Source organism: Eupeodes corollae, chromosome 1 (genome assembly GCF_945859685.1).
Source record: "Eupeodes corollae chromosome 1, idEupCoro1.1, whole genome shotgun sequence".
Taxonomy (NCBI): domain Eukaryota; kingdom Metazoa; phylum Arthropoda; class Insecta; order Diptera; family Syrphidae; genus Eupeodes; species Eupeodes corollae.
The window spans coordinates 90,765,558-90,789,858 of NC_079147.1; the positions used below are offsets into that span (position 1 = coordinate 90,765,558).

A 24,301-nucleotide genomic window follows, 5' to 3' on the forward strand; every position below is an offset into this window, starting at 1 on the left:
GTGTTACAAGTAGCACCGCCCTGCTAGTACCACATGTCGTCTAGGTCCATATGGTTCAATTAAGGCCATAAGAAATTAGTTATCATCATTATGTAGCGCTTGCTGTTGAAGATGACTACCTCACTAACCTCGTTTTCAAAAAAGTACGGACCACTTACGCCGCCAGCCTAAGATCCATACCAAACGGTAATTTTTTGAGGAAGCCCGGCGGCGCGTGCCGATGAATAGACTACCTCGGGTTCTGCTGTACGCTTTCACGGACCGCGGAGATGTTCTCTGCCGATCTAACGTTTGAACGAACAAGTGTTGGCTGATTGTTTACTGAACTAGTCGTTTCAAATTTGTCCACCAAACGTTGAAGAGTCGACTGTGTCACCACGTCTACCGTAGAATAGGCGCAATGCGCGCAACGTTTGCGATAACGGGCACTCATTTTGGTTATAAAGTTTTATCATTGGAAAGTGCTGTTCAATCGTGTAACTTGCCATGGTGATTTGGCATAGACAACTGAATAATAAATAAAAGATTTGACAGATATCACCAAAACAAAATGGTTGCAACTGGGTGCCAAATTCTTTCCGCGCCAGTTGAAAACCTCTTCATTAAAATTGTATTCAAAAATAATGTCCTAATTGGTTAGACCCTTACCCCTAACCATAATTCTTGGTTCTATCAAATTATTAGTCGTACTAAGCTTCTTAACATCAGATTATTCTTTTATCTAATTTAAAATACGCCAAAAGGATCTTAAGATCTTGTCCTCAGGAGACACAAGAAAAAGGTACATTTTATGACTTCCTTCGGAAAACCCGTCATAAGGCTTTTATTTATCAATTTAATCTAAACAAATTTTCTTGCAATATATACTTAATACATACCTCTTCCATTCCACATTGTGGTTTTCCTAAAAAACCTAAGGGGTTGAAAGATAATGTCAAATAAAAAACGAAATATGCTTGGCCCTATCCATGTGACACGAAGTGTACGTCCTTTGATAAGTACCTTAAATTTCATAATTTGTTGCTACTCTCTGATGTACTGCTTAAACACCAACCACATTACTTTTTTGTCAAAAATTGTTTCTCTGTCTCGAAGTACTGATTCATCCTCGCTGTACATGCTTAACATCCGAACGTCAATTTTGTGTAAACTGCATACGGCTGTGGAGCTCTCTCCCACGCGCTATTAAGGATATCCAAAACGCAAAATGAATTGTAATAATCAAAATTTCGCTCACTCTACTAATCTGTAATATTAGCTTGCAACTAATTTATAAGATATTTTATCTTACATTTATTAAGCATTAACAAATAAATAAAATGAAATGAAATTAAAAAATGTAAATGAAATTTGGGAAGACATATGCTGTTTCGGACTTTCTTAGAACTATTGAAAGGAACAATTCTGATATTGAAATTATACGTCTACCGTTTCCGCAGCAGCAGCGCTCTCCGTGTACGCTCATTTTTGAAACTTTTAATTTGTGCTCCACTTGTATAAGTCTTATAGCGTAAATCTTTCCCTAATATTATGTGTTATGTAATTCTGAGAGAACATTTCAACAGGTACTATTAGTTCCTAAATCTAGCGAACAAACAAACTCTTCAGCTTAATAATTTTAGTAAAGATAATATCCATATGTAGGTAAATATAGTTATAGGGTTTTCGGAAACAAAGTAATGTAGGTAATATCGGTTTTATGTAATTAATCATCCTCAATATCATCAATATTAATTTTCTTTCTTAATTGTTTTCATACGAATTGTAATTCTGTTAAGAATAGCAAAAGGTGGATGAAATATTAAGTAGAAAGTTGGAAGAAAAACTCAAAACAAACTCTTTGTCTCTGGGAAAAACCTAATTACATCTTTAATATTGACTGCATAAGTTTTTTTTATTCTTTCTTTATTAAATTTCAACATTTAAGCACAGTAGAATAAATTCACTGAACAGAATATCAGAATATATTGTCCCACTGGAGTGGTTGAAATCAATTTCAGTTTAATACAGAATTTTCATTATTTTAATGGAATGGAATTTCAATATCAGTTTTATTAATTATTATATAATCACTAAAAAATTAATTGTAAAATTATGTATAGATACTTAAAAGATCGTACTCATACTTCATTTTTGTTGAATAATTGAAAAAAGGACGCGAAATTATTTTTTTTTTTTAATTTTAGCTGACCCTATCTGTTGCTATGGCTATCTTTTTTATTATATTATTTCATCACTCTCAGTATCGGCGATACATTGGAAAACCGTCAAAACCTGTGATAGAGTCATTTGTATTCGGCTTTAGGAAATTTTTCTTATATATTTAATTTTTCATACATTATGAAGTCATGTTGAAAGCACCACACGGCCGTAGATCATATGTTTGGTAACAATAATAAATTATTATTAATCAAGTGATGGGTCTGGAGTTTTGGCTGCAATTCAAAGTATTTGATTATACTTCAGTTTAAGTAACTCTTGGACGGCTGTGCTTATACTAAAAATTAAAAAGAGGCTGGGATGCGCCCCAAACTGATAACTTACCAACCTGTCTGTCTTTTTGTCTTGCTTAGGTTTTTCGTGTTTTGTTAAAAAAGTTGTCAATTGAATTATTCTAAAAAAAATTAAATTAATAACACTATTTTGCATATGATAAAGTCATTTGATTTCAAATTCAATTTTTGCAATTGAGATTTTTAATCGTTAACTTATTTTTACATATTTAAGTAGCATTCCTTAAAAGTTTTTATTTTATTCATTTTTTTTCATATAAACAAAAAAAAATTGGATGAATGAAATAAATTTGAAGTCAATACCTTCTATTGTCCATGTGATATCGAGAACCGAACATTAATTTTTAACAAACGTTTGTACTGTTTTTTGTAGATTGTATTTTGTTATGAAAAAACGTAGTGTTGGATTTTTACCAAAAAATCACTGATTGCAAAAAACAATATTTTACATACATTTAAAAACAAAAACAAAATTAGCTTAAAACCAAGGTTCCAAAGTATTGAAACGTTATTTTTTTGGGATTTTAATTTTTGTAAAAAAAAATGTCAGTTCGATTTTTTCAAAATTTGGCCGAATGTTAAAAACAATATTTTTTATAAACTAAAATAAGATTGAGGCCACAATCTCAAATTTTTGAAAGATATTTGAGTTGAAATTCAATTTTTACCAACTTTAAGTGATGTTTTTTTAGATTTTTATTTTCTATAAAAAAACCTGTCGGTTTGATTTTACTCAAAATTTTACCAAATGTTAAAAACATTATTTTTCGTTGTACAAAATTGTTTTGGAGATAAATTCATTTTTTTTAGGAAAATTTTCTATATATAATATAAAAGTCTCTAGCATTATTGGTTCGGGACGTATTTAAAATTAACTATAATAAAAAAAACCACCCACCAATCTTCTTGAGAGTCCTTCCTGCACCTTTCTGCATTATTATGTTTATCAACATTTATTTGAAGTCGATATCTCTACTGGCTCTCGAGCTATGTACAACGAAAAAAACGTCGCGAACGTACGGTTGTACAAACGTACGTACACACGCAAGCACAGACATCTTTATAAAAATCTTTTATTTTACCTTGAAACGCCGAGAAATGTCAAAATTTTCAACTTGATAATTTGGACCCATTACAATAACTTCCTATTGGAAGTTAAAAAGTTAAATTCAATGTATTTCGTTTTTTACAAAATAAATGTAACCTATAATGTAGCCTCAGCATCATGTGGTGGTTATGATATTAAATGTTAGCTTATATGAAACGTTTGAAACTTTGACATAGCGCCATCTAATGAATACTTACTGAATTCAGTCATCAGTTGTCGCCAACTGTTAAAATCGCTTGGAGCTACAGATAACTGTGACTGTGACATAATAGGCCAATAATATGCAATAAAATATTATTGCGATCATAAATTGAGATGCAAGCTATCCGGTCCTTCAAATTGGGTCTAATTGCACACGGTGTACAAATTTGATTAAAATCGTTTAAGTAGTTTTGGAGTCCATAGCGGACAAAGAACTTGACACGTAATTTATATATTATGTATATTAAAATTACAAATATTAGGTTAAGCAAACAGGATTAAGAACTTAAAAAAACCTGACCTAGCGCAGTTCATTTTACATAATATATTTACTATTTATTTCTCGACTTCTTAACATAAATGTATGCTTCATAGCCTTTTCATGGATGCTGCCTACTGCGAATAATCCTGTTATTTGTTTCATGGAATAATTTTGTTTGAATACGAAAACAATAGCCCAAGGAAACTAGATATTCGCTTCCAAAGTGCAGTAAGCAAGTTTTGGGGGTGAAAAAAAGGTCAAGTAAACTTTTTTCTAATGCAGACAAATATTGTTAACCCATTCTTGACCTAAAAATATTAGTTTGGGCAGGTTACAGATATAACGAATAAATTTAGACATAATCACATAGAAGACATCATGAATACAAATACAACTAATCCGACCTTTCAGAACTAAGGCCTAGTGGCTTACAACTCTTCCTGTATACGAGTATTTCTGTTAGGGACCTACATTTTTAAGCCGAATTCGAACGGCTTATTTGAGACGGCACTTTTCATGACAAGAAATACTCTTGGATGTGCAAATTCCGTGCAAGAGGTAGTAAATGTGAAAAAGAACTTTTAGCAGCACAAAAAGGGATTGAAGACCTTTGGCATAACAGTCCACCGCCAGTAACCATGTTGGTACGGGTACTACAGGTACTGTAGGTACTACAGTCATAATAAATATGTTATTTTATAAAGATAATGATATTGACTGCAGGAAAGATGCGATTTACCATGATAATTTCCCATTCGTCCCATTCGTGTCCGTCTGTCGATAGTTGTAGAAACAAAACTTTCATTTTTTTTTTCTTCTCAAGGCACGTGAATCGATACCATTTTCTATAAGTCGTGAGTTGTTTTTTTTTTAGGTTTTCGTTTTTTGTAAGAAAAAGTTGTTTCAAAAAATGTACATAAAGTTAGTAAGACTATGTTGCTTATGGTAAGATAAGTTTTGTTGAAAGGTTTTTATTTCTTTTTGGAAAAACCAAAGATTTTATTTGTCTAAAAAAAACTTGCCTTATGTTAACAACAAAATTGTTAGCGGATTTAAAAATGTAAGCAATTTTTATAAACAGTTATTTTAACAGATGAAATAGTTTCAAACCAATATTTTCAATTGCTTACATGATATTCAAATTAAATATCATTTTTTCCAACTTTTTTTGTAATATTTCCCCAGTGTTATTCGAGAGATATATGATGTTTTATTATATAGCTTTTTTGCTGTACATTGAAACATCAAAACATTTCAATGTCTCCAATTCTATGATTTTAGGATGGTTGCCTAAAAAGAGTGAACTTGACCCCTTTTAACCCCCTAACATTTTTTTCTCAAAATAAGAGGACCTTTAAGGCAGTGCTAAAGACGTAAAAACGAAGCTTTCCCAAAAAAAATTCAACTTTTTCGAAAAATTTTGGAAGTACATAATTCCATTTTGTTATCTAATTATCCTGGACTGTGTTTATTGTTTTTCTTTTTTTTCTGTCCATCCTTTGTATGAAGCCTTTGACCCTATGACCCTGTGAGTTTTCATGTGGAATTATAATTTTCAAAAATGTCTTCGAAGAGAAACAAACAACAGTGAGTCTGTCAAAGGAAAATGTACTTTTTATACTCTTCTCTTCTGCATTCTTCCCTTTGTGAGCTTTACATCATTACCGTTATTACTACACTTAACCTCTTTTGTTTTTCTCTTAATGCTGTATTTAAGATATTTAGTTTAATGACAAAGACAATCAGAATTCCATTTCACTTCCATGACAACTTTCATAACGTCTTGAAGACAGACATTTAAGTATTACATTGCACTGTGCAGAGATGAAACTTAAAAGTCTATAACGACGACGCGAAGGCGATACGATAATAATATAAATTATTATAATATAAATTATTATTATCATAATAGAGATATCCCTGTTGCTATACGAAATTCTTAACAGCTTTTATTTAGGTTAGGTCCAGAGCCAAGCTGCTGACTGAGTATCTACTATAAAAAAAAGATTATATTTGACATAATGACTCAAAATGTTGAGGATTAACTTTTATGATTGGAATAATAATTGAGAGGTGAATTATTTCTAGGTATTTGTAAGGGTTTAGGGGTTGTGTTTGTCTGTTGTAGGTACTTAAGACGCCATTAAGGGTGATTCAGAACTAAAGTTGTGGAACGCGGTGGTGGTTGGAAGGATTTGTTTTAGGCAGGAGGCTAATCTCCTCTCAGTCGTTACTGTTTGCGCCGTCGTTGTTGATAAAACACAAAAATATCATAAATATTCTACGCGAGAATCCTTCTTAACGAGTTGAGGTCTATTTTTTGAAAGTTATATCGCTTCGTTGGGTATTCAAATAAACCCTTAAGACTATTTTATATTGAAATTAATTTATAAATAAATAATTTATAGATGTTAGAAGTAAAAACAAATGTTGGCTGGTTAGTTCGAAAACAAAAAAAAAAAAAAAAGAGGCTGGGATGCAACCCACACTGATAACTTCGCATCTTGTCTGTCGATTTGTCTTGCTTAAAAGGTTTGTAGGTTTTCGGGTTTTGTTAGAAAAGTTGTTAGTTGAATTATTTTTAAAATTTTTAAAAGTACCAACAATATTGTTCATATAAAGAAATAGTTTAGTTTAAAAATCTAGTTTTGCTTAATAGATTTTTAGTCGAAACATTTGTTTTAGCAATTTCTTAAATTTTAACAAATTGGATGAATGAAATTAATTTGAGATATATCAAGAACCGAAAATCAATTTTTACCAAATTTGCGTACTATTTTTTGTAAATTTTATTTTTTATGAAAAAACGGATTGTTGGATTCTTATATAAAAATTACTGAATATCAAAACAATATTTTCTGTGAAATATTTTTAGTTTTTGAAAAGCTATTTGAGTAGAAAGTAAATTTTTACCAAGTTCTAGTATCGTTTTTTTTAGAGTTCTATTTTTTGTAAGAAAACTGTAAATTCGATTTTTTCAAAATTTTATCGAATGTTGAAAACAATATTTTTTACAAGATAAAATTAGTTTGAAGCCAATATCTACAATTTTTGAAAAGATATTTGAGTCGAAAATCAATTTTTACCAACTTATTATTTTTTTGTAGGTTTTTATATTTTGTAAAAAACCTGTCAATTCGATTTTACTCAACATTTTTCAGAATGTTAAAAACAATATTTCTTATAAGATAAGATAAATTTGAAGCCAAAATTTCAAGTTTTTGAAAAGATATTTGAATCGAAGTTCAATTTTTACCAACTTTGTGTAATGTTATTTTTTGATTTTTATTTTTTATAAAAAAAACTGTCAATTCGATTTTTTTCAAATTTTTATCGGCTGTCGAAAACATTATTCTTCGTTGCACAAAATTGTTTTGAAGATGAAATCATTTTTAAGTCGTAAAATTTTGGAGGTGACAATTTTTTTCAGTTTTTTTGATTTATAAAAAAAACCGTTAAATGGATTTTTTTCTCAAAAAATATACTTCACGTTACAATTAAATTGTATATTATATACAATTTAATTCAAGTCTCTAGCGTTTTTGGTTCGTAAGATATTTAGGGTTAACCAAAATTGTCACCTTTTTTCAAACTGTTATAGTAAAAAAACCGCCCACCCAATTTTCTTGAAAACTCTTTCTGCATCTTTCTGCCTTATTATCTGTATAACAAAATTTATTTGAAATCGATATCTTTTCTGGTTCTTGAGCAATGGACGACGAAAAAAACGTCGCGAACGTAGGGACGTACGAACGTACGTACACACGCACGCACATACATCTTTCTAAAAATCTTTTATTTCGACTCTAGGGACCTTGAAACGTCGATAAATGTCAAAATTTTCAATTTGACAAATCGAACCCATTACAATAACTTCCTATGGGAAATTAAAAAGAAATTAAAGATTTAAAGTCCTTATACGTTATGGACTTTTAAACAAGGTTATAATTCTTAATAGAACAAAAGTTTTGCTATGAAAAAGTCGGAATAAAGTGTTGTTTAAAAAAATGAAAAAAAAAAATAGGCTGGAAAGAGCAAAACCATTGCTCAGGCGTTAAGGTGATGGAAGGTACCGTAACATCATGTTTTCAGATGAGAAAATTTTCACCATTGAAGAAAAATACAATCGCCAAAATGACAAGGTACTCGGAGTTCACAGGAGGCAACAAAAAACTACCAAGAAGACGTTTTAGAGAAAGTGGTGAAACCACTCAACAATACTCTATTCAATTGGGTGTTCCAGCAGGACTCAGCTCTAGCCCACAAAGCCAAATCGACCCAATTGTGGCTGAAAAAGAATGTTCCTGAGTTCATCAAGGAATCAGATTGGCCCTCAGGCAGTCTCGATCTCAACCCTCTGAATTATTCTTTTTGAACAGAGCTAGAGCTGATGGCTTTCCACAGAGGACATCCGAATTTGAAAAGTCTGAAATTAAGCCTTGTCCGAGCAGTGTGGATTTTTCCTGAGGAAAAGGTGCGTGCTCTCTTAGACGATTGGCCGAAGCGACTCAAGGCCTGTGTTGAGGCTAAGGGGGGCCACTTCGAGTAGCAAGTCAAAAATATTATTTTTAATTCTATTTTATATCATACTTAATAAAATTTATAACATATTTGATATTTGTGTCTTCTTTATTTTCATAGAAAAATGTGTAACAGTATTCTTGGCACGACTGCGAAATATTTAAAAAAAATTAAATTGATGTTTTGGAAACTTGCGTTCCTTGAAATGTTATCATTCAACGGCAAAATGACGCCACCTGTTCATAAACCACACCAAAACGTAGTTTTGATGCAATGATGACTCATGGAGTAAGTGTGGATTGCTGCCTGACAAAATACCGCATATTTTGTCTGACTATTCAGCCTCATTGCTTAAGATGATTTTTCGAAGAAAATCCGGATCATTTTCAAGTTGTTGCTGAGCTCAATAATCAACGAACATAACAACGCTTCTGGTGGTCAAGTAGCTCAGCTCAATAATCAACGAACATAATAACGCTTCTGGTGGTCAAGTAGCTTCAGTTCTTGCGTCAAATCTTTTAAGGATATAGGCCAAGATCTTTTCGCAAAATTCGCCACAATGACGTCACAGAGATGCTTAACGCTTGAGAATGATGTGTTAGAGACACATTTGGGCTTTCTGCACCTGAAGCAATATTCTTGACACTACGGGCACTTCTCTGTTTTACAGTCACAAGAACATTTTGTACTGTGCCTGTTAATTCAAATTTGTTTACACTATACGCTTAATTGTTGATCTGCTAGGACGATTATGACAAACATAAATTGGACATAGCGCTTTTATCGTTGAGGCCACTGTCTCCGAATTTCGATAGTATATTTTAAGCATTTTGACTCGTTGTTTGCTCGTATAGCTTTCCAGCATGAAATGGCAAACCTTACTAAAAAGAAATTTCAAAAGAGCGACAAGAAATATGGCGTCGTTTACTGTCCCTTTTGCTCTACCCTTCTAGCGTCCCTGTTGACAAACCCTGTATAATATATAATATAAACACATTACTTCTATTAAAGCAAGTATACCTATGAAAACAATAACTTGCAAGAAAAAGATTGTCGTCTTCATTTCTTTCTAATGATTTAACACAATATTTGATTGATTCTTTGTCTCAAATGAAATGCTTTCAATAATCCTCAGTCTTTCGACATTTTCATGGGATTTAGGTGTCGAGTGTTCTTGTTTTCCCAAATCAATATTTTTTGTATGGATCTATTTATGATGTATTGCTTTAGGTTCATTTGAATTGTTAAATAACTTATCAATCTTCAATGAAAAACAATGCGTATGGTTTCTTAATTTAACCAAAAGGAAGTCATGTTTTAAAACGCAATAAAGCTTATTTTTCGAACTTTAAACGAATTTGATGCTCTGGCTGACTCCATTCAAAGATTGTTGCCCATTATCCTCACACTGAAATCGTCATTGCAGGCGATTTCAATACACACAATTCTTCTTGTCTCCGCTATTCTGACCAATCAATACCCGAAGGAAGGTATGTTAGGGTCTTTGATGAGTTAAATCAATTTACTCAGCTTGTCAATAAGCCAACTCGAATAACTAACGTTGCAGGCCAATCCTCCAACACCCTAAGGTTGTTTCTTACCTCTGACCCCAATGAATATACAATACATACCATTATATGGTATCTGCAAATGACTTATGTCAAAAAACTCCTATGAGAACTATTTCAAAATCAAAATCAAATGGGGTGGCGCAACAGTCCGTTGTGAACCAGGGCCTAGTGACTTACAACTCTCAACCATTCCTGTGTGCGAGTAATGTTGTCAGGAATGGAAGTTACCTCCAATTTTAGGCCGAATCCGAACGGCTAGTTTGAGAAAGCACTTTTTCATGACAAGAATTACTCTTGAAGGATTTGTCAATTCCTCGCAAGAGGCAGTACCCACGAAAATTAGAAAATGAGTACCATTTAGCAATATAAAAAATCCAACTGGGACGGTCTCAATTAATTCTTCAGGAACTTTAACTGGTCACTATGCCTCCTCGATAGTGACATGGATTACAGCGCAGATATGGTTACAAATTTAATTCTTTTTATAATGTTTGAACGCTAGTCCACAATGGCACTCCCGATGTAAGCTCCATTGATAAAGCCAATTTAAATGCAGCTACCGGATAATGTCATGAGTCCTCCTGTTCTTGGGAGCGTTGTATTCATGGTTAATCTCAGCGCACAGTGAAACAAATCTTTACATCGTTTTGAAGAAAGTAAAGATTATTGCACTTGATATTTCAAAGCCATTTGATAAAGTTTGGCATCAAGCTCTCTTATCGAAAATGCGTGTCCTTTGGTATTGATGGATTTCTTTTTTGTTGGATTAGGAACTACCTTTTGAACAGTCTCAAATCGGAAATTCATAAAATAAATGCTGGTTTCCCATCGGGTTCTATTTTGTCTCCGACTCCCTTCGTTATATTCATAAATGATTTATTGTCTTCCTCTTCTAATCCATTAAATTCCGCTTTTCATATTCGTTTTTAAATTAATACCCTTGTTCTTCAGATGTAGAACTTCAACGGCAGCGTATGATAAGCTCATTCAATTCTAATCTTGACAGCATTGTCAAATGGGTAATCAAAAACCGTTTTGAATTTAATGGTTCAAAAACTCAATGTTGAAGCGTAACGCACCCCCTCATCTATGAGTTGCACTTTCATTCAGAAAACTGATCAACTTTCAAAGATAATTTCATAATAGGTGATCTGTAATACACATATTAGATATTGCCAAATACGCTGCTAGGTGCTTAGGATTTCACCGACGCGAGTTACATATGATATAGCAGCAACTACAATGCAACCGATAAGTGCAGCGTCGGCAATGAAGGGTCAACAGCACGATCAACCAAAAAGTGCAGCATCGGCTAATAACGGTCAACAGCACTTCCAACCAATAAGTGCGGCATCAGCAATAAAGGGTCAACAGCTCAATCACCCACTAAATGCAATGTCAGCATTAAAAGAATATAAAAGCAAAGTCATAACCGATCAGCGGAGCCCAATAATACGTATGTAACCCCAATGATCGCAGCGACGCTTGGACGGCGGATCATTCTGGTTTCTTAGTTTGTTATATTTAATATTAATTAATAAAGCGTAAGAGGCCTGTGGCCCAATAAAAAATAAACAAAAAGTTTTTTTTTCTTTTCTGTGGTCACATAAAACATAAATGGCGCAGTCGGTTGTCCTCTATAATATAAATTAGAGGATAGTGAAACGAAAAAAAAAAGAAATCTCAGTGTTTTGTTTTAGAAATAAACTTTTCATAAAAAAACAATAACCACGGATTATCAAAGTGTATGTGATTATAATAAAGTGACTTTAAGAAGCTAATAGTCGTATCCGAAACCAATAACCACGGAATATCAAAGTGTATGTGATTATAATAAAGTGACTTTAAGAAGCTAATAATCGCATCCGAAACCAAAAACCTTGTGTTATCGAAGTGGAAACTGTGATTATAATAAAGTGACTGTAAGAATCTAATAATCACTTTAAAAAAATTAAAAAACCAAAAACCTTGTGTTATCGAAGTGAAAACTGTGATTATAATAAAGTGACTGTAAGAATCTAATAATCACTTTAAAAAAATTAAAAAACCAAAATGGCACAACCTATAATGGAACAATGTCTACTAACACTGACTGAAATTCTAAACAGTCAGAATAATGCAGTGCGGAACATAAGAGTTACAATAGAAAAACGTTTAAAATATGTAGAGAACTTTACGGGAAAGCAAGGCACGTTACCTTCTTTTATCGCGACGATAGACCAAATTATAGAAGAATTTGGACCGGTAAATATTAACGAAGTGTTTGCTGTTGTCTACAATGAGAAAATCGGAGGAATCGCAAAGAACTTCCTAGCAATTGAAGCACCAGCATCGTGGGAGGAATGCAAGCAAAAACTGAAGATACACTTCCGGCCAACCAAAGACGAAGCAACAATCCTGAGAAGCATTAATAGTATAAAGGTATATAGTATAAGTCAATTATTAGATAAGATACAAAATATTATTAATTATATAACAGAATGTGCAACATTCAATAAAAATGGTTTAGAAATTGCTAACTGTCTAAATAGTGCATTAATTCTAAAAATAAAAGATGTAACAGCAGGAGCTTTAGCTGCAGAGATTTACAATGAATACAATTTATCAAAAATTAGAACAATTTTGTTTAAATATATAGGTCAGGATGAATATAATTTACGATCTGAAAGAACACACAACATTGAACCTAGAAATCATTTCCAAAACACAACTCCTCAAAATTTCCAAAACAACAGACACAATTACACTAATCCAAATAAAAACAATACTAACACTAATCAAAATCCTTTTAAAAACAATAATTACACTAATCAATATCCTAATAGAAACAATAACTATACGAATCAAAATCAAGTTAATAGAAACAGTTATCAAAATCAACCTAATGGGAATAGCCCGACGGGACAAATAAGAAATAATAATGCATCAGGCCAAGCTAGAAATAATGGGTATAATAACCATCCCCAAAACATTCAAAATTCAGGTCAACATAGATCAAGACAGGCTAGAATAGAACCTATGGAAGTTGACTATTTAAGTAATAAAGAAGAAACCAATCAAATAGAGAATCACGAGTTTTTTATCAACTAGCCTCGGATTCAAGAAAAATGTGCATACAATTAACTTTTGAAAAAACAGACTATATAGCATTGATTGACACAGGATCAACCATAAGCCTATTAAATTCAACTAGAGTTCCCTCAAATCTTTACGAATATATTAACGATACACCAATTCAAATTAATACTATTAATGGTATTGTTAACGAAACAGCACAAGTAAAAACAAAATGTCCAATACAATTTAATCAGCCTTGCAATGCAAGAATGAAATGGACAAAAGTAGAATTAAATAAACCTTACGATTTCCTAATAGGAATGGATTGGATAAGGAACAATGCAAAAACTATAGACTGAAAAAATGAGGAAGTTATTTTAGTAAATGGTATACATCTTCCATTCTTAACCACATTACTTGAAGAAGTTAATGTGTTGGAAACAAGTGAAGTTTGTAACATTCAAACAAATCACCTCAATGAAATAGAACAAGAGTCTGTAGAAAAGCTTTTAAATAAATATAAAAAATTGATTTTCAAAGAAGGCGATCAATTAACAAACACTACTACAGTAGTTCACGAAATAAAAACTACCACAGACCAACAAATTAACTCTAAACTATATAGGTATCCACCAAAACATGAAGTCGAAGTACGTAGGCAGATGGAAGAAATGGAGAAACAAGGAATCATTCGAAAGAGTAACAGTCGTTACAGTTCACCAATAATAGTTATTCCGAAAAAACTTGACAATACCGGCATACAAAAATACAGGATTGTCGTTGATTATAGAAAGTTGAACCAAGTAACCGTAGATGATAAATACCCAATTCCCAATATAGACAGTATATTGGATAAGTTAGGGAAATCACAGTACTTCAGCACATTAGATCTGGCAAAAGGTTACCACCAGATCTTAGTTGCACCAGAAGACATTGAAAAGACAGCGTTCGTTACTCCAGCGGGTCTATATGAATACATCAGGATGCCATTCGGGTTAAAGAATGCACCTGCAACGTTTCAGAGACTTATGAACAATATCTTACGTGATTATATAAATAAAATATGCGTAGTCTACTTAGACGATATTTTAATATTCTCTACAACATTAGAAGAACATATGCATTCTCTAGAAAAAATATTTAAAAAATTACAAGATCATAACCTTAAAATACAAGCAGATAAGTGTAGCTTTATGAAAAGAGATACTGAATTTCTCGGTCATATTTTGACTAAGGAAGGGATTAAACCAAATCCTAACAAAGTAAAAGAAATTGATAACTTAAAGATACCAAAAACAGAGAAACAACTTAAAGGTTTCCTAGGGATGACTGGGTACTACAGAAAATTCGTAAGGGATTATGCTAAGATTGCTTATCCTATGATAAGATATTTGAAAAAAGGTGAAACAATTAATATTAAAGACCCTCAATATATTTCAGCATTCGAAAACCTTAAAGATTTAATAACTTCACACCCAATTTTAAAATATCCCGAATATGACAAACCCTTTGTAGTTACAACAGACGCAAGCAATTATGCCATTGGCGCTGTTCTATCTCAAAACGGGCACCCGGTATGCTTCGTATCCAGAACCCTTAATAAACACGAACAAAAGTACAGTGTAACAGATAAAGAGTTCCTGGCAATTGTTTACTCAGTCAACTATTATCGACCATATTTATATGGAAATCATTTTAAAATTGTAACTGATCATATTCCAATAAAATATCTAAATAGCAAATATAAAGGAAAGGAGTTCTCCCAACGAAATCAAAGATGGCTTTTGAAACTTCAAGAGTATAATTTTGAAATCGAATATTTAAAAGGGAAAGAGAATAAAGTAGCAGATTTCCTAAGTAGATTAGAAAACACTCCCAAAATAAACGAGGATAATGATTCAGAATCTAATATGGAGCTTACGGAAACAATTCATTCAGTCGAGGAACAGCATTTAGATCATATAGGAATAAAAGAGGAAATTGTTAACAAATATAAAACGCAATTAATCCTAACTTACAGTATAATACCAAACGAAATAGAAATATTGCATGAACGTAGAATTATATATCTGAATCCTCTTGAAGGAGTGGACAAAATAAAAGATGTTCTAATTAGAGTAACTAAGAAAGGAACAACAGGTATATATTCTGAGGTAGAAGATCATGACTATAATAAAGTTCAACAAGTTATAATTCAATTATTCTCCATGAACAACAAAATAAAATTCATTAAATGTACTAAAAGAGCAGCCGAAATCAAAACCGAGGAGGAGATTCACAAACAGATTTCCCTCTATCACACTAAAGAATCTATGCACAGTGGTATAAACGAAACATACTACACGCTGAAAGAAAAAATTTTTTTCCCTAAACTTCACGAGCAAATACAGATAGTAATTAACAATTGCAAAAAGTGTCAGGAAATAAAATACGATAGGAATCCCATTAAACCAAAATATAACTTAACAGAGACCCCAAAACATAAAAATGAAATAATACATTTAGATATATTTCACATTGAGAAAAAAGCATTTCTAACTATAATCGACAAACTTACAAAATTTGCAGTAGGGTATGTAATAACCGATAGAAATTGGAGAAGTAAAAAAGCAATTATTATTGAACATTTCTCAAAATTCGGTAAACCAAAAAAAATAATATCAGATAACGAATTCAAATCAGAACATATTTTAGATTTTCTTAATAGAAGCGAGGTCGAAATACACTTCACGAAACCTAATAGCCACACAGGGAATGCGGATATTGAAAGATTGCATTCAACTATTTTAGAAAAAATAACAGGCATTGAAGAAAAAGATTTATCAATAGAAATGAAATTGCAATTAGTTCTAGATAATTATAACAACAGATATCATTCCACGATAAAAACCACACCTAAAATAGCTAAAGAAGAAATTGATGAATTAGTACTTTATGAAAGAATCCAACAAACGAAAGTTAAGAAAATTAACAAACTTAATGAAAAACGCGAAACATATTCAGAAAAAAGAGAAGTAGGACCAATCAAAAATTACAAAAATGTTCGACATAAAGAACAACCTAGATATAAAATTAAAAATCTCAATAACGTACACATTAGCAATATTAAAAGACCTTATAAATTTTCAGGTAATAATGCTCCTAGTACTATTAGTAACACAAACAACACACGGCATTCTTCAAACAACACTAATTAATGAACAAACAGGTTATTTAAAAATAAAAATTAAAGATCTAGAAATTACTAACCAAACAAATACAATTCTACATATTATAGACCCAGAAGAAATTCTGAACACAATAACACTCATACAAACTAACATTAAACACTTACAGATCGAAAACAAAGATATGATATTTAAAGAAATAGAAACAATTATAGCAAAAATTAAGTCGATTACACCTAAAGAACAGAGAAGATTTAGAAGAGGTTTAATAAACGTAGTCGGAAACGTAGAAAGATGGCTCTTCGGAACCATGGATAATGAAGATAGGGAACAAATTTGGAACTATTTAAGAATATCAGAAGAAAACAGCCATAATGCCATTGATGCAATAAATGAACAAATTAAAATAAATAAAAATTTTAATGAATCGATAGAAACATTAAAAAAAAAACAATTTTAGATGATAGAGAAAAAATCCTGAATACTTATAACAGAATACAAAATTCTATTTCAAAAATTGTAAAAAACCAATTATTTTTAGATCAAATGACAAAATTACGTTTTATAGAAAATAAAGTAAATCAAATTCAAGATAATGTTGTATCAGCAAAATATAATATAATACACCCCAGTATATTGACATTGGAAGAACTAAATGAATATGAAATTGATTTGCATAAACTTAAATTAATTAAAATGGGTGTACTAGAATACAAAAACAAATTTCTCATAATCGCCATTAAAATTCCAAGAAATTATGTAACAGTAGAACAAAAGTTAATTTTACCTTTACCAAATGATAAACATTTTGAAATTGATTACGAAAACGAATATATAATAGAAATTAATAATAAAACATTTGTATACCAAAATGATGTAACTGTGCAACAATTAAAACCAAGCAAACATTGTATCCTAACTAAAGATTGTAAATTGAGACATAACAACAAAACTCAAATACAAATAATAGATGATGAAACTTTAATTGTAAAAAATGCATACAAAGAAAAATTAAAACATAATTGTGATGACAGAGAAATTGTATTAAACAACAATTATCTTATTAATTTTTTTAATTGTCAAATATATTTGCTAAAAGAAATTTTTTATAATAACAAAACAATTGTTCAAGAAAAATATTTTTACCCCGAAAATAATTTTAATACTTCTTTTAAGAAAACCATTACTTTTGATGATATTGTTTTAAATAATTTTGAAAATATAAAAGAAATTAATGAGTTAAGATTTCATAAAAATATATCATATGTAATAAACATTAGCATGATTATAATGATTATTTGTATATCAGTAAGCATAACCTATTTTTGCAATAAAATGTATAATAAAACATACAATGTAAAACAAGTAAATTATAGAATTCAGGAGAATTCTTACTCAAACCGAGGAGGAGTTACATATGATATAGCAGCAACTACAATGCAACCGATAAGTGCAGCGTCGGCAATGAAGGGTCAACAGCACGATCAACCAAAAAGTGCAGCATCGGCTAATAACGGTCAACAGCACTTCCAACCAATAAGTGCGGCATCAGCAATAAAGGGTCAACAGCTCAATCACCCACTAAATGCAATGTCAGCATTAAAAGAATATAAAAGCAAAGTCATAACCGATCAGCGGAGCCCAATAATACGTATGTAACCCCAATGATCGCAGCGACGCTTGGACGGCGGATCATTCTGGTTTCTTAGTTTGTTATATTTAATATTAATTAATAAAGCGTAAGAGGCCTGTGGCCCAATAAAAAATAAACAAAAAGTTTTTTTTTCTTTTCTGTGGTCACATAAAACATAAATCGCGCGACACGTTGCAAGAAATGTTTCACCCCTTTTGATCTGGTTGTAATTTGCTTGAATATATCATATCTGGGCAGGTGAAAGATGTGAAAATTGACAGATGTCAAAATTGACCGATGTCAAAATCAACAGATGCCAAAAGTGACAGATGTCCAAAAATTGACAGATACCAAAAGTGACATATGCAAAAAGTGATAGACGTCAAAAAAGACAGATGTCAAAAGTGACAGATGTCAAAAGTGACAGATGTCAAAAAAGACAGATGTCAAAAGTGTTAGATATCAAAAGTGACAGATGTCAAAAGTGACAGATGTCAAAAGTGACAGACGTTAAAAGTGACAGATGTCAATAGCAGTTTTTGACAAAATTGACAGCTTTGAAAAGTGACATGTTTAAAGATTTAAAAACACTTTGCTGAATCCACTGTCCATAATTTTAAAAATGAAAATTGAAGTAGGCCTTGAAGTTCATATTTTTCTATAAATATAACCATCGACCTCAGAAACTTCATTGTCAAAAAGTTTCGGGAGTGAAAACGTTAAATTTGAAATTTAAAAAAAATGATTTCTTACCTTGTGAGAAATTTATTAAAAAATGTGAGCAAAATTACCTTTAATAGAAAAACTGAGAGAGAAGAAATTGTAAAAGATGAAGGAGAATATGATCTTATTTTAAAATATTATATGAGCTTTTGGAAATTCTAAAATTCAAATAGTTTATTTTTTAATATGATAATATTTTCTTTGTAAAGTTAAAAAATGTATTTATTTTATTAATTTATTAATTAATTATTTAATTAATTAAATGATTCATTAGTTAAATAATTAATTAACTAATTAATAAATTAATTAATTAATTTATTTTTCTATTTATTTATTTATTTATTTATTTATTTATTTATTTATTTATTTATTTATTTGTTTATATATTTACTTATTTATTTATTTATTTTATGTGGTTTGGTAATTTATTTGTTTGATTTCAGTTTACATTTCTGAAATCAAACAAATAAATTACCAAACCACTGTCACTCACACTGCGCTCAGTAGCTCAAATGTGACAGATGTCAAAATTGACAGATGCCCAAAGTGACAGATGTCAAAAGTGACAGGTGTCAAAAAAGACAGGCGTCAAAAGTCACAGATGTCAAAAGTGACAGATGTCAAAATTGACCTATGTCATAATTGGCAGATACCAAAAGTCACAGATGTCAATTTTGGTATTCAGAACTTTAAGGTATATCCTCTTAGACCCTTCAATATTTTCCTAAAGTTCGGACTTTGTCGGTAAAGTAAAAGTATCGATCCTAAAAAAAATGTCTTTGAATTAATTTATTTTCTAAGCTTAGTTAAAAAATGTTTCAAAATCCGATACTTATCCATTTTGAGCTATTTCAGCTATAGTTTCATATTTCATAAATGTTTGTGTTTCTAATATTGATCTTTTTAAAATAATATCTGTTTCACTTACATCAAAAATTCGTAATACAGAAATCTCCAAAAGAGGTAATGTTAAATAAAATTTATAAAAAAACTGATTCAACCTCAAATATGAGGATAGCTTTAAGTACCACAAGATAAGTTAGATGAAATGTAAATGGTCTTATATATTGCATTTATTTATAACCTGTTTAAATATTTTCTCAATTGAATGTTTTATACACAAGAATTTTTTTAACCCCTCAAAGTTTTTTATGGCGCTTTAAAATTATTTGTGTTGGTACCCAACCCGTGATTTATCGACTGACTTCTTACCGAATTTCTTTATGTTGAAAGCAAGGTATATTATGAAGATTTTTGTTCATAGCTTCAGTTATAAAGCGGCTTAGCAAAATATATAAAATGTACAGGGTGATTCAACTTAAAGCTACAAAATATTAGTTATGAAAATTAGAAAAATAATAATAAAACATATTGATGGTTTGAAGATTTTCACAACCCACAAACCCAACATATCCCACTAAGCCGTCGACAAATCATAAGCTGAGTAGCAACACAAATAGTTTTAAATATTATAAACGGCGATAACAATCTCCCCCTCGTAAGCAGCTTCGTTGGAGTTAGCTTACTTTAGCCTTTATCGACGTCTAGGACGGCAATCTTGCTTGTTTGTCGTTCTAGCATTCCCGTTTGAGTTCTCACCATAGCTCTTCGGACTTGACCGTCTTTCGCGGTTACTACGCTTTCAATGATACCCTTTGGCCAGCTGTTTCGGGATAGGTTTTCGTCTACGATGACAACCACGTCACCAGGGGCTAAAGGAGGCTGTTTTTCAAATCACTTATCTCGTCGTTCAAGCATAGGTGTGTAGCCTTTTACCCATCTCTGCCAAAATCTATCAGAAAACAACTGGGTTTGATGCCAACGCTGTCGCAAGTCTATGTTGTCTTCGCAAATAGGCTTGTATCCAGTTGTTGAGCCTAGTAAAAGATAGTTTGGGGTGATGGCTTCGTCGTCGCAGGACTCAAGTGACTCAAATGTGAGTGGACGGGAATTGATTAAGAATTCCACCTCCCATAGCGCGCATCTAAGTGTTTCATCGTTGAAGTTCCTTGGAGCCATACTATACAATATAGTTTTGATGGATCGGACAAGCCTTTCCCAGGCCCCTCCCATGTGAGGTGCTGCTGGTGGGTTGAACTTCCATCTAAGTCCATCGTATTTGGAAGCAACAGTTGAGTAGTTGATGTTTTTGTATTCATCGCATAAAATTTTTTTAGTGGCCTTGAAATTTGTGCCGTTATCGGTATAGATTTCTCGAGGCATTCCACGGCGTGATATGAAGTTCCGTATGCACATAATGCATGAGCTGGTGTCTAAGCTGTGTGCCACCTCTATGTGCACGGCACGAACGGTGAGGCACGTAAATATTACACCCCATCTTTTCTCGCGTCTTCGTCCAATTATTATGGAAATGGGCCCAAAATAATCAATGCCAACAAATGTTAAAGGGCGCTCGAACACTGCTAACCTTGCAGCTGGTAAGGTGGCCATCTGTGGAACTGCAGGCATAGCATAGTATTTTTTGCACCTTTGGCACTTCTTCCGCACGGATTTGTATAGTACACACAGTTGTGGAATGTAAAACATCCCTATGATGTTGTAAATGGTCGTTTCGTGTGATACGTGGTGGTGGTTTTCATGCCAGGAACAAACAATCAGGAACGTCACGTGATGATTCTTTGGTAAGACAATAGCATCTGGTTGATTATTAAGATTCTCAGCCTTACTACGTATCCTTAGAATGCCAGAACCATCTAGGTAAACGTTCAAAGATATTAATTTTGAATTCCTGTTAATAATCTTACCCCGTTCTAAGTTCGATATGCTGAATAAACTCATCTGTGCGCATTTGTAGAGTTGTACCTTAGCGTCTTGAAGATTTTCATAAGACCCTTGGTTTGGAATGGGTTTATTTCGGATAACAGCTTTTAGCTTTTCTATGTATAGCTTGAAAATAGCCAACGCTCGGTATAGTCGTCTCCAATGAGAAAAGTATTCCACGTTTATGCTTATTGAAACTGAAGTTCGTACATTTGAAGCTGTAGCGTGAAGCAAATGATGTCTAACTTCTGTTGTATCGGCGGGTCCAAGGTCATCACATGTTGGCCAATCTTCAACTCCATAGGCCAAAAACTTCGGTCCGGTGAACCACAATTCGCTATTGATCTGCAACGATACCTTTGTGGCCAGGTCGGCTGTGTTCAGTTTTGAGGGCACCCATTTCTACTCCTTGGCGTTCGAATGCTCCAGTATCTCGACCACACGGAACATAACAAACTGTTGAAATTTCCTGGGGTCCATTCGCAGCCACTCCAAAACCGTTTTTGAGTCTGACCACCAAAATCTGGAAGTAATAGGTAGACGACGAACTGCTTGCACCTTAATAGACAGTCTTATGCCTAAAACAGCGGGCGACTTTTGATTTTGAAGCTACTAGGGCGACGGAGACTTCGTTCCCACGTTGCACTCGCAAGTAGCATACTGCTGTGTAGCAGCGGGGAATTTCAATAGCTTTTATTGATGGTATCAAAGATTTCCATTGAAGCCACTTATAGTACAGATCTTCAGAAAGCTCACCATCCCAATCAATACCGGAACGCCAGACTTCTTGGAGAAGGATTTTCAACCCAATGGTAAAGCAGGTGACGAAACCAAGAGGGTCGAATATGGACATGAGAACTTGCAAGGTCTCTCGTTTTGTCGGTCTTACATTCTCATCCAACACATCACGCTTCAGTCGAACGAATCTAAAAATATATTCAAAGACATCGTTATAAGGATCCCAGTACATACCAAGGACTTTCTCAGTGGACCCTAAAGTCTTATGAGCTTGTACAGGAGAGCCGTTGCTGGTCAGCTGATCAACTACCCAAGAAGAGTTGGACGCCCAGTTGCAGATATTAAATCCAGCAGACAAGTGAATTGTCTTAACATCATTTGCCAAGCACAGGGCTTCCTCAGTGTCCACGCTATCGATGAAATCATCTACGTAGTGGTAGTTTTTGATGGCTTCCACTGCTCGAGGGTGAAGTTGTTGAAACTGGTCGGCGTTTTTGTTGCGAATGTAATGCGCTATGCAGGGAGCACAATTCATCCCGAATGTTAATGCACTCATGACGTAACAGCTAGGCAGATCTAATTGGTCCTCCTTTTCCCACCATAAGAATCGTTGTGCGTGCATGTCCTGCTCCCTCACCTTGGTCTGGTGAAACATCTCAGCAATATCACCACAGATAGCCACCTGGCCAATCCTGAAGGCTAATAAAACCTCCACCAGTGATGTTAAAAGGTCGGGTCTAGTAAGAAAGAAGTCATTAAGCGAACGTCCGTTGGATTTTGCTGCAGCATCCCAAACAAGACGAACTCTATTCGGCTTATTCGGGTTTTGGGTGACAAAAATTGGTAAATACCATACTGGATTATTGCTTGTCGCTACTTCTACCACATTCAGCTTACTTGCGTAGCCCTTAATCAAAAGATTGTCTATTTCGGCTTGCATTTTATCCTTCAGGTTGGCTTCGCGTTTGAATTTTTTCTGAAGGCACATAAGTCGGTTGAATGCGGTTTTATAGCTATCAGGCATCTTTTGATTATCGTGGCGCCAAGGCAATCCAATCTCGTACTGGTTATCCAGTGACTTACAAGTTGATTCTAATATATGCAGGGCTCTTTTGTCTTCATGTGAACATATAGTGGTTGACGATGATTCCAATTTGCTTCATGAAGATCATCAGAACGTCGGTCACAGTTACATGCATGAATGTTGAGGCAGCAGACCTGTTGACGATTGGGCACACATCCTTGTAAAGTCCATCTTAATCGGGTGTTAGTGGCGATTGGCTGGTTTCAGGACCCTTCACGAACCTTGAGAGGCACTGCCAACTTCCAGTTGTCTACTCCGATGAGAATTGTGGGGCGAGCATCCTGGTATGATTGAATTGGTAAGTCAGCCAAGTAAGGGTAAGCTTGTGTGATTGCATCCATGTTCAACGATTGCACGGGAAGGGAAAGTTTTTCCACGGTATAAACACCATGCATAGTATGTTTGGCTTTGCTCGTCTTATTTGAAATCTCGATGGAGGTTCGAATTGAATTTTCTTCGACTCGAGTTGTGTCACCAGTCCAACGTAAACATAAACGCTCACTAACACCAGAAAGGCCTAGAGTTTAAAAATGCTTCTTTCAATCAGTGTCACTGATGAACCCTCATCTAGAAAGGCAAATGTGTCTATACAAATATTTTTTAAATGAAGGCGAACCGGAATGATACGAAAGTAGGGTTTCTCCCTCTCGTCAGCATCGCTGTGAGTATTAACATTTAGAGCTACACTCGGATTCGCATACAAATTGTTTTCACTTACTTGGTTCCTTTCATGATTTACAGGAGCGGCGGGCTTATGTAGCAGTGGGTGATGCTTCGCTTCGCCTTGCAGCTTTCAACTCCACATTCACTGAGTTCGATTAATAAAATCTACCTTTTCCAAACCCACCCCCAAACTGAGCTACTGGGTGACAGCACTGTTTTTGCTGTCGGTGGTTAAATTAACAAACCAGCCTTTTTGGAATTTGACATTTGTTGATTGTT

The 24,301-nt window shown here is 33.2% G+C and overlaps 2 protein-coding genes across 2 annotated transcripts; one reads left to right on the plus strand and one right to left on the minus strand.

Annotated features, from left to right (window-relative positions):
* Positions 1-12,127: 12,127 nt before the first annotated feature.
* On the plus strand, positions 12,128-18,059 carry LOC129941432 (uncharacterized). The gene is made up of 3 exons (XM_056050059.1): positions 12,128-12,597; positions 16,363-16,785; positions 17,784-18,059. Exons 1-3 carry the CDS (start codon positions 12,229-12,231, stop codon positions 18,057-18,059), a joined length of 1,068 nt encoding a protein of 355 aa, XP_055906034.1. The 5' UTR covers positions 12,128-12,228.
* Positions 18,060-20,283: 2,224 nt separating this feature from the next.
* Positions 20,284-23,299, minus strand: LOC129941440 (uncharacterized). The gene is made up of 4 exons (XM_056050070.1): positions 22,294-23,299; positions 21,522-21,911; positions 20,533-21,470; positions 20,284-20,478 (listed from the first exon to the last, which is right to left on the minus strand). Exons 1-4 carry the CDS (start codon positions 23,297-23,299, stop codon positions 20,284-20,286), a joined length of 2,529 nt encoding a protein of 842 aa, XP_055906045.1.
* Positions 23,300-24,301: the final 1,002 nt, after the last annotated feature.

Excerpts from the sequence above, each read along its gene's own strand:
- LOC129941432 (XM_056050059.1), top strand. The coding sequence starts at position 12,229 with ATGGCACAACCTATAATGGAACAATGTCTACTAACACTGACTGAAATT. Across the intron at positions 12,598-16,362 it reads GAAGCATTAATAGTATAAAG|GTAATAATGCTCCTAGTACT; the intron begins GTATATAGTATA and ends ATAAATTTTCAG. Across the intron at positions 16,786-17,783 it reads ACAGCCATAATGCCATTGAT|GAGAATTCTTACTCAAACCG; the intron begins GCAATAAATGAA and ends TATAGAATTCAG.
- LOC129941440 (XM_056050070.1), bottom strand. The coding sequence starts at position 23,299 with ATGCCTGATAGCTATAAAACCGCATTCAACCGACTTATGTGCCTTCAG. Across the intron at positions 21,912-22,293 it reads TTCCGGTATTGATTGGGATG|CCGACCTGGCCACAAAGGTA; the intron begins GTGAGCTTTCTG and ends AACTGAACACAG. Across the intron at positions 21,471-21,521 it reads CATATCGAACTTAGAACGGG|ATGGTTCTGGCATTCTAAGG; the intron begins GTAAGATTATTA and ends ACGTTTACCTAG.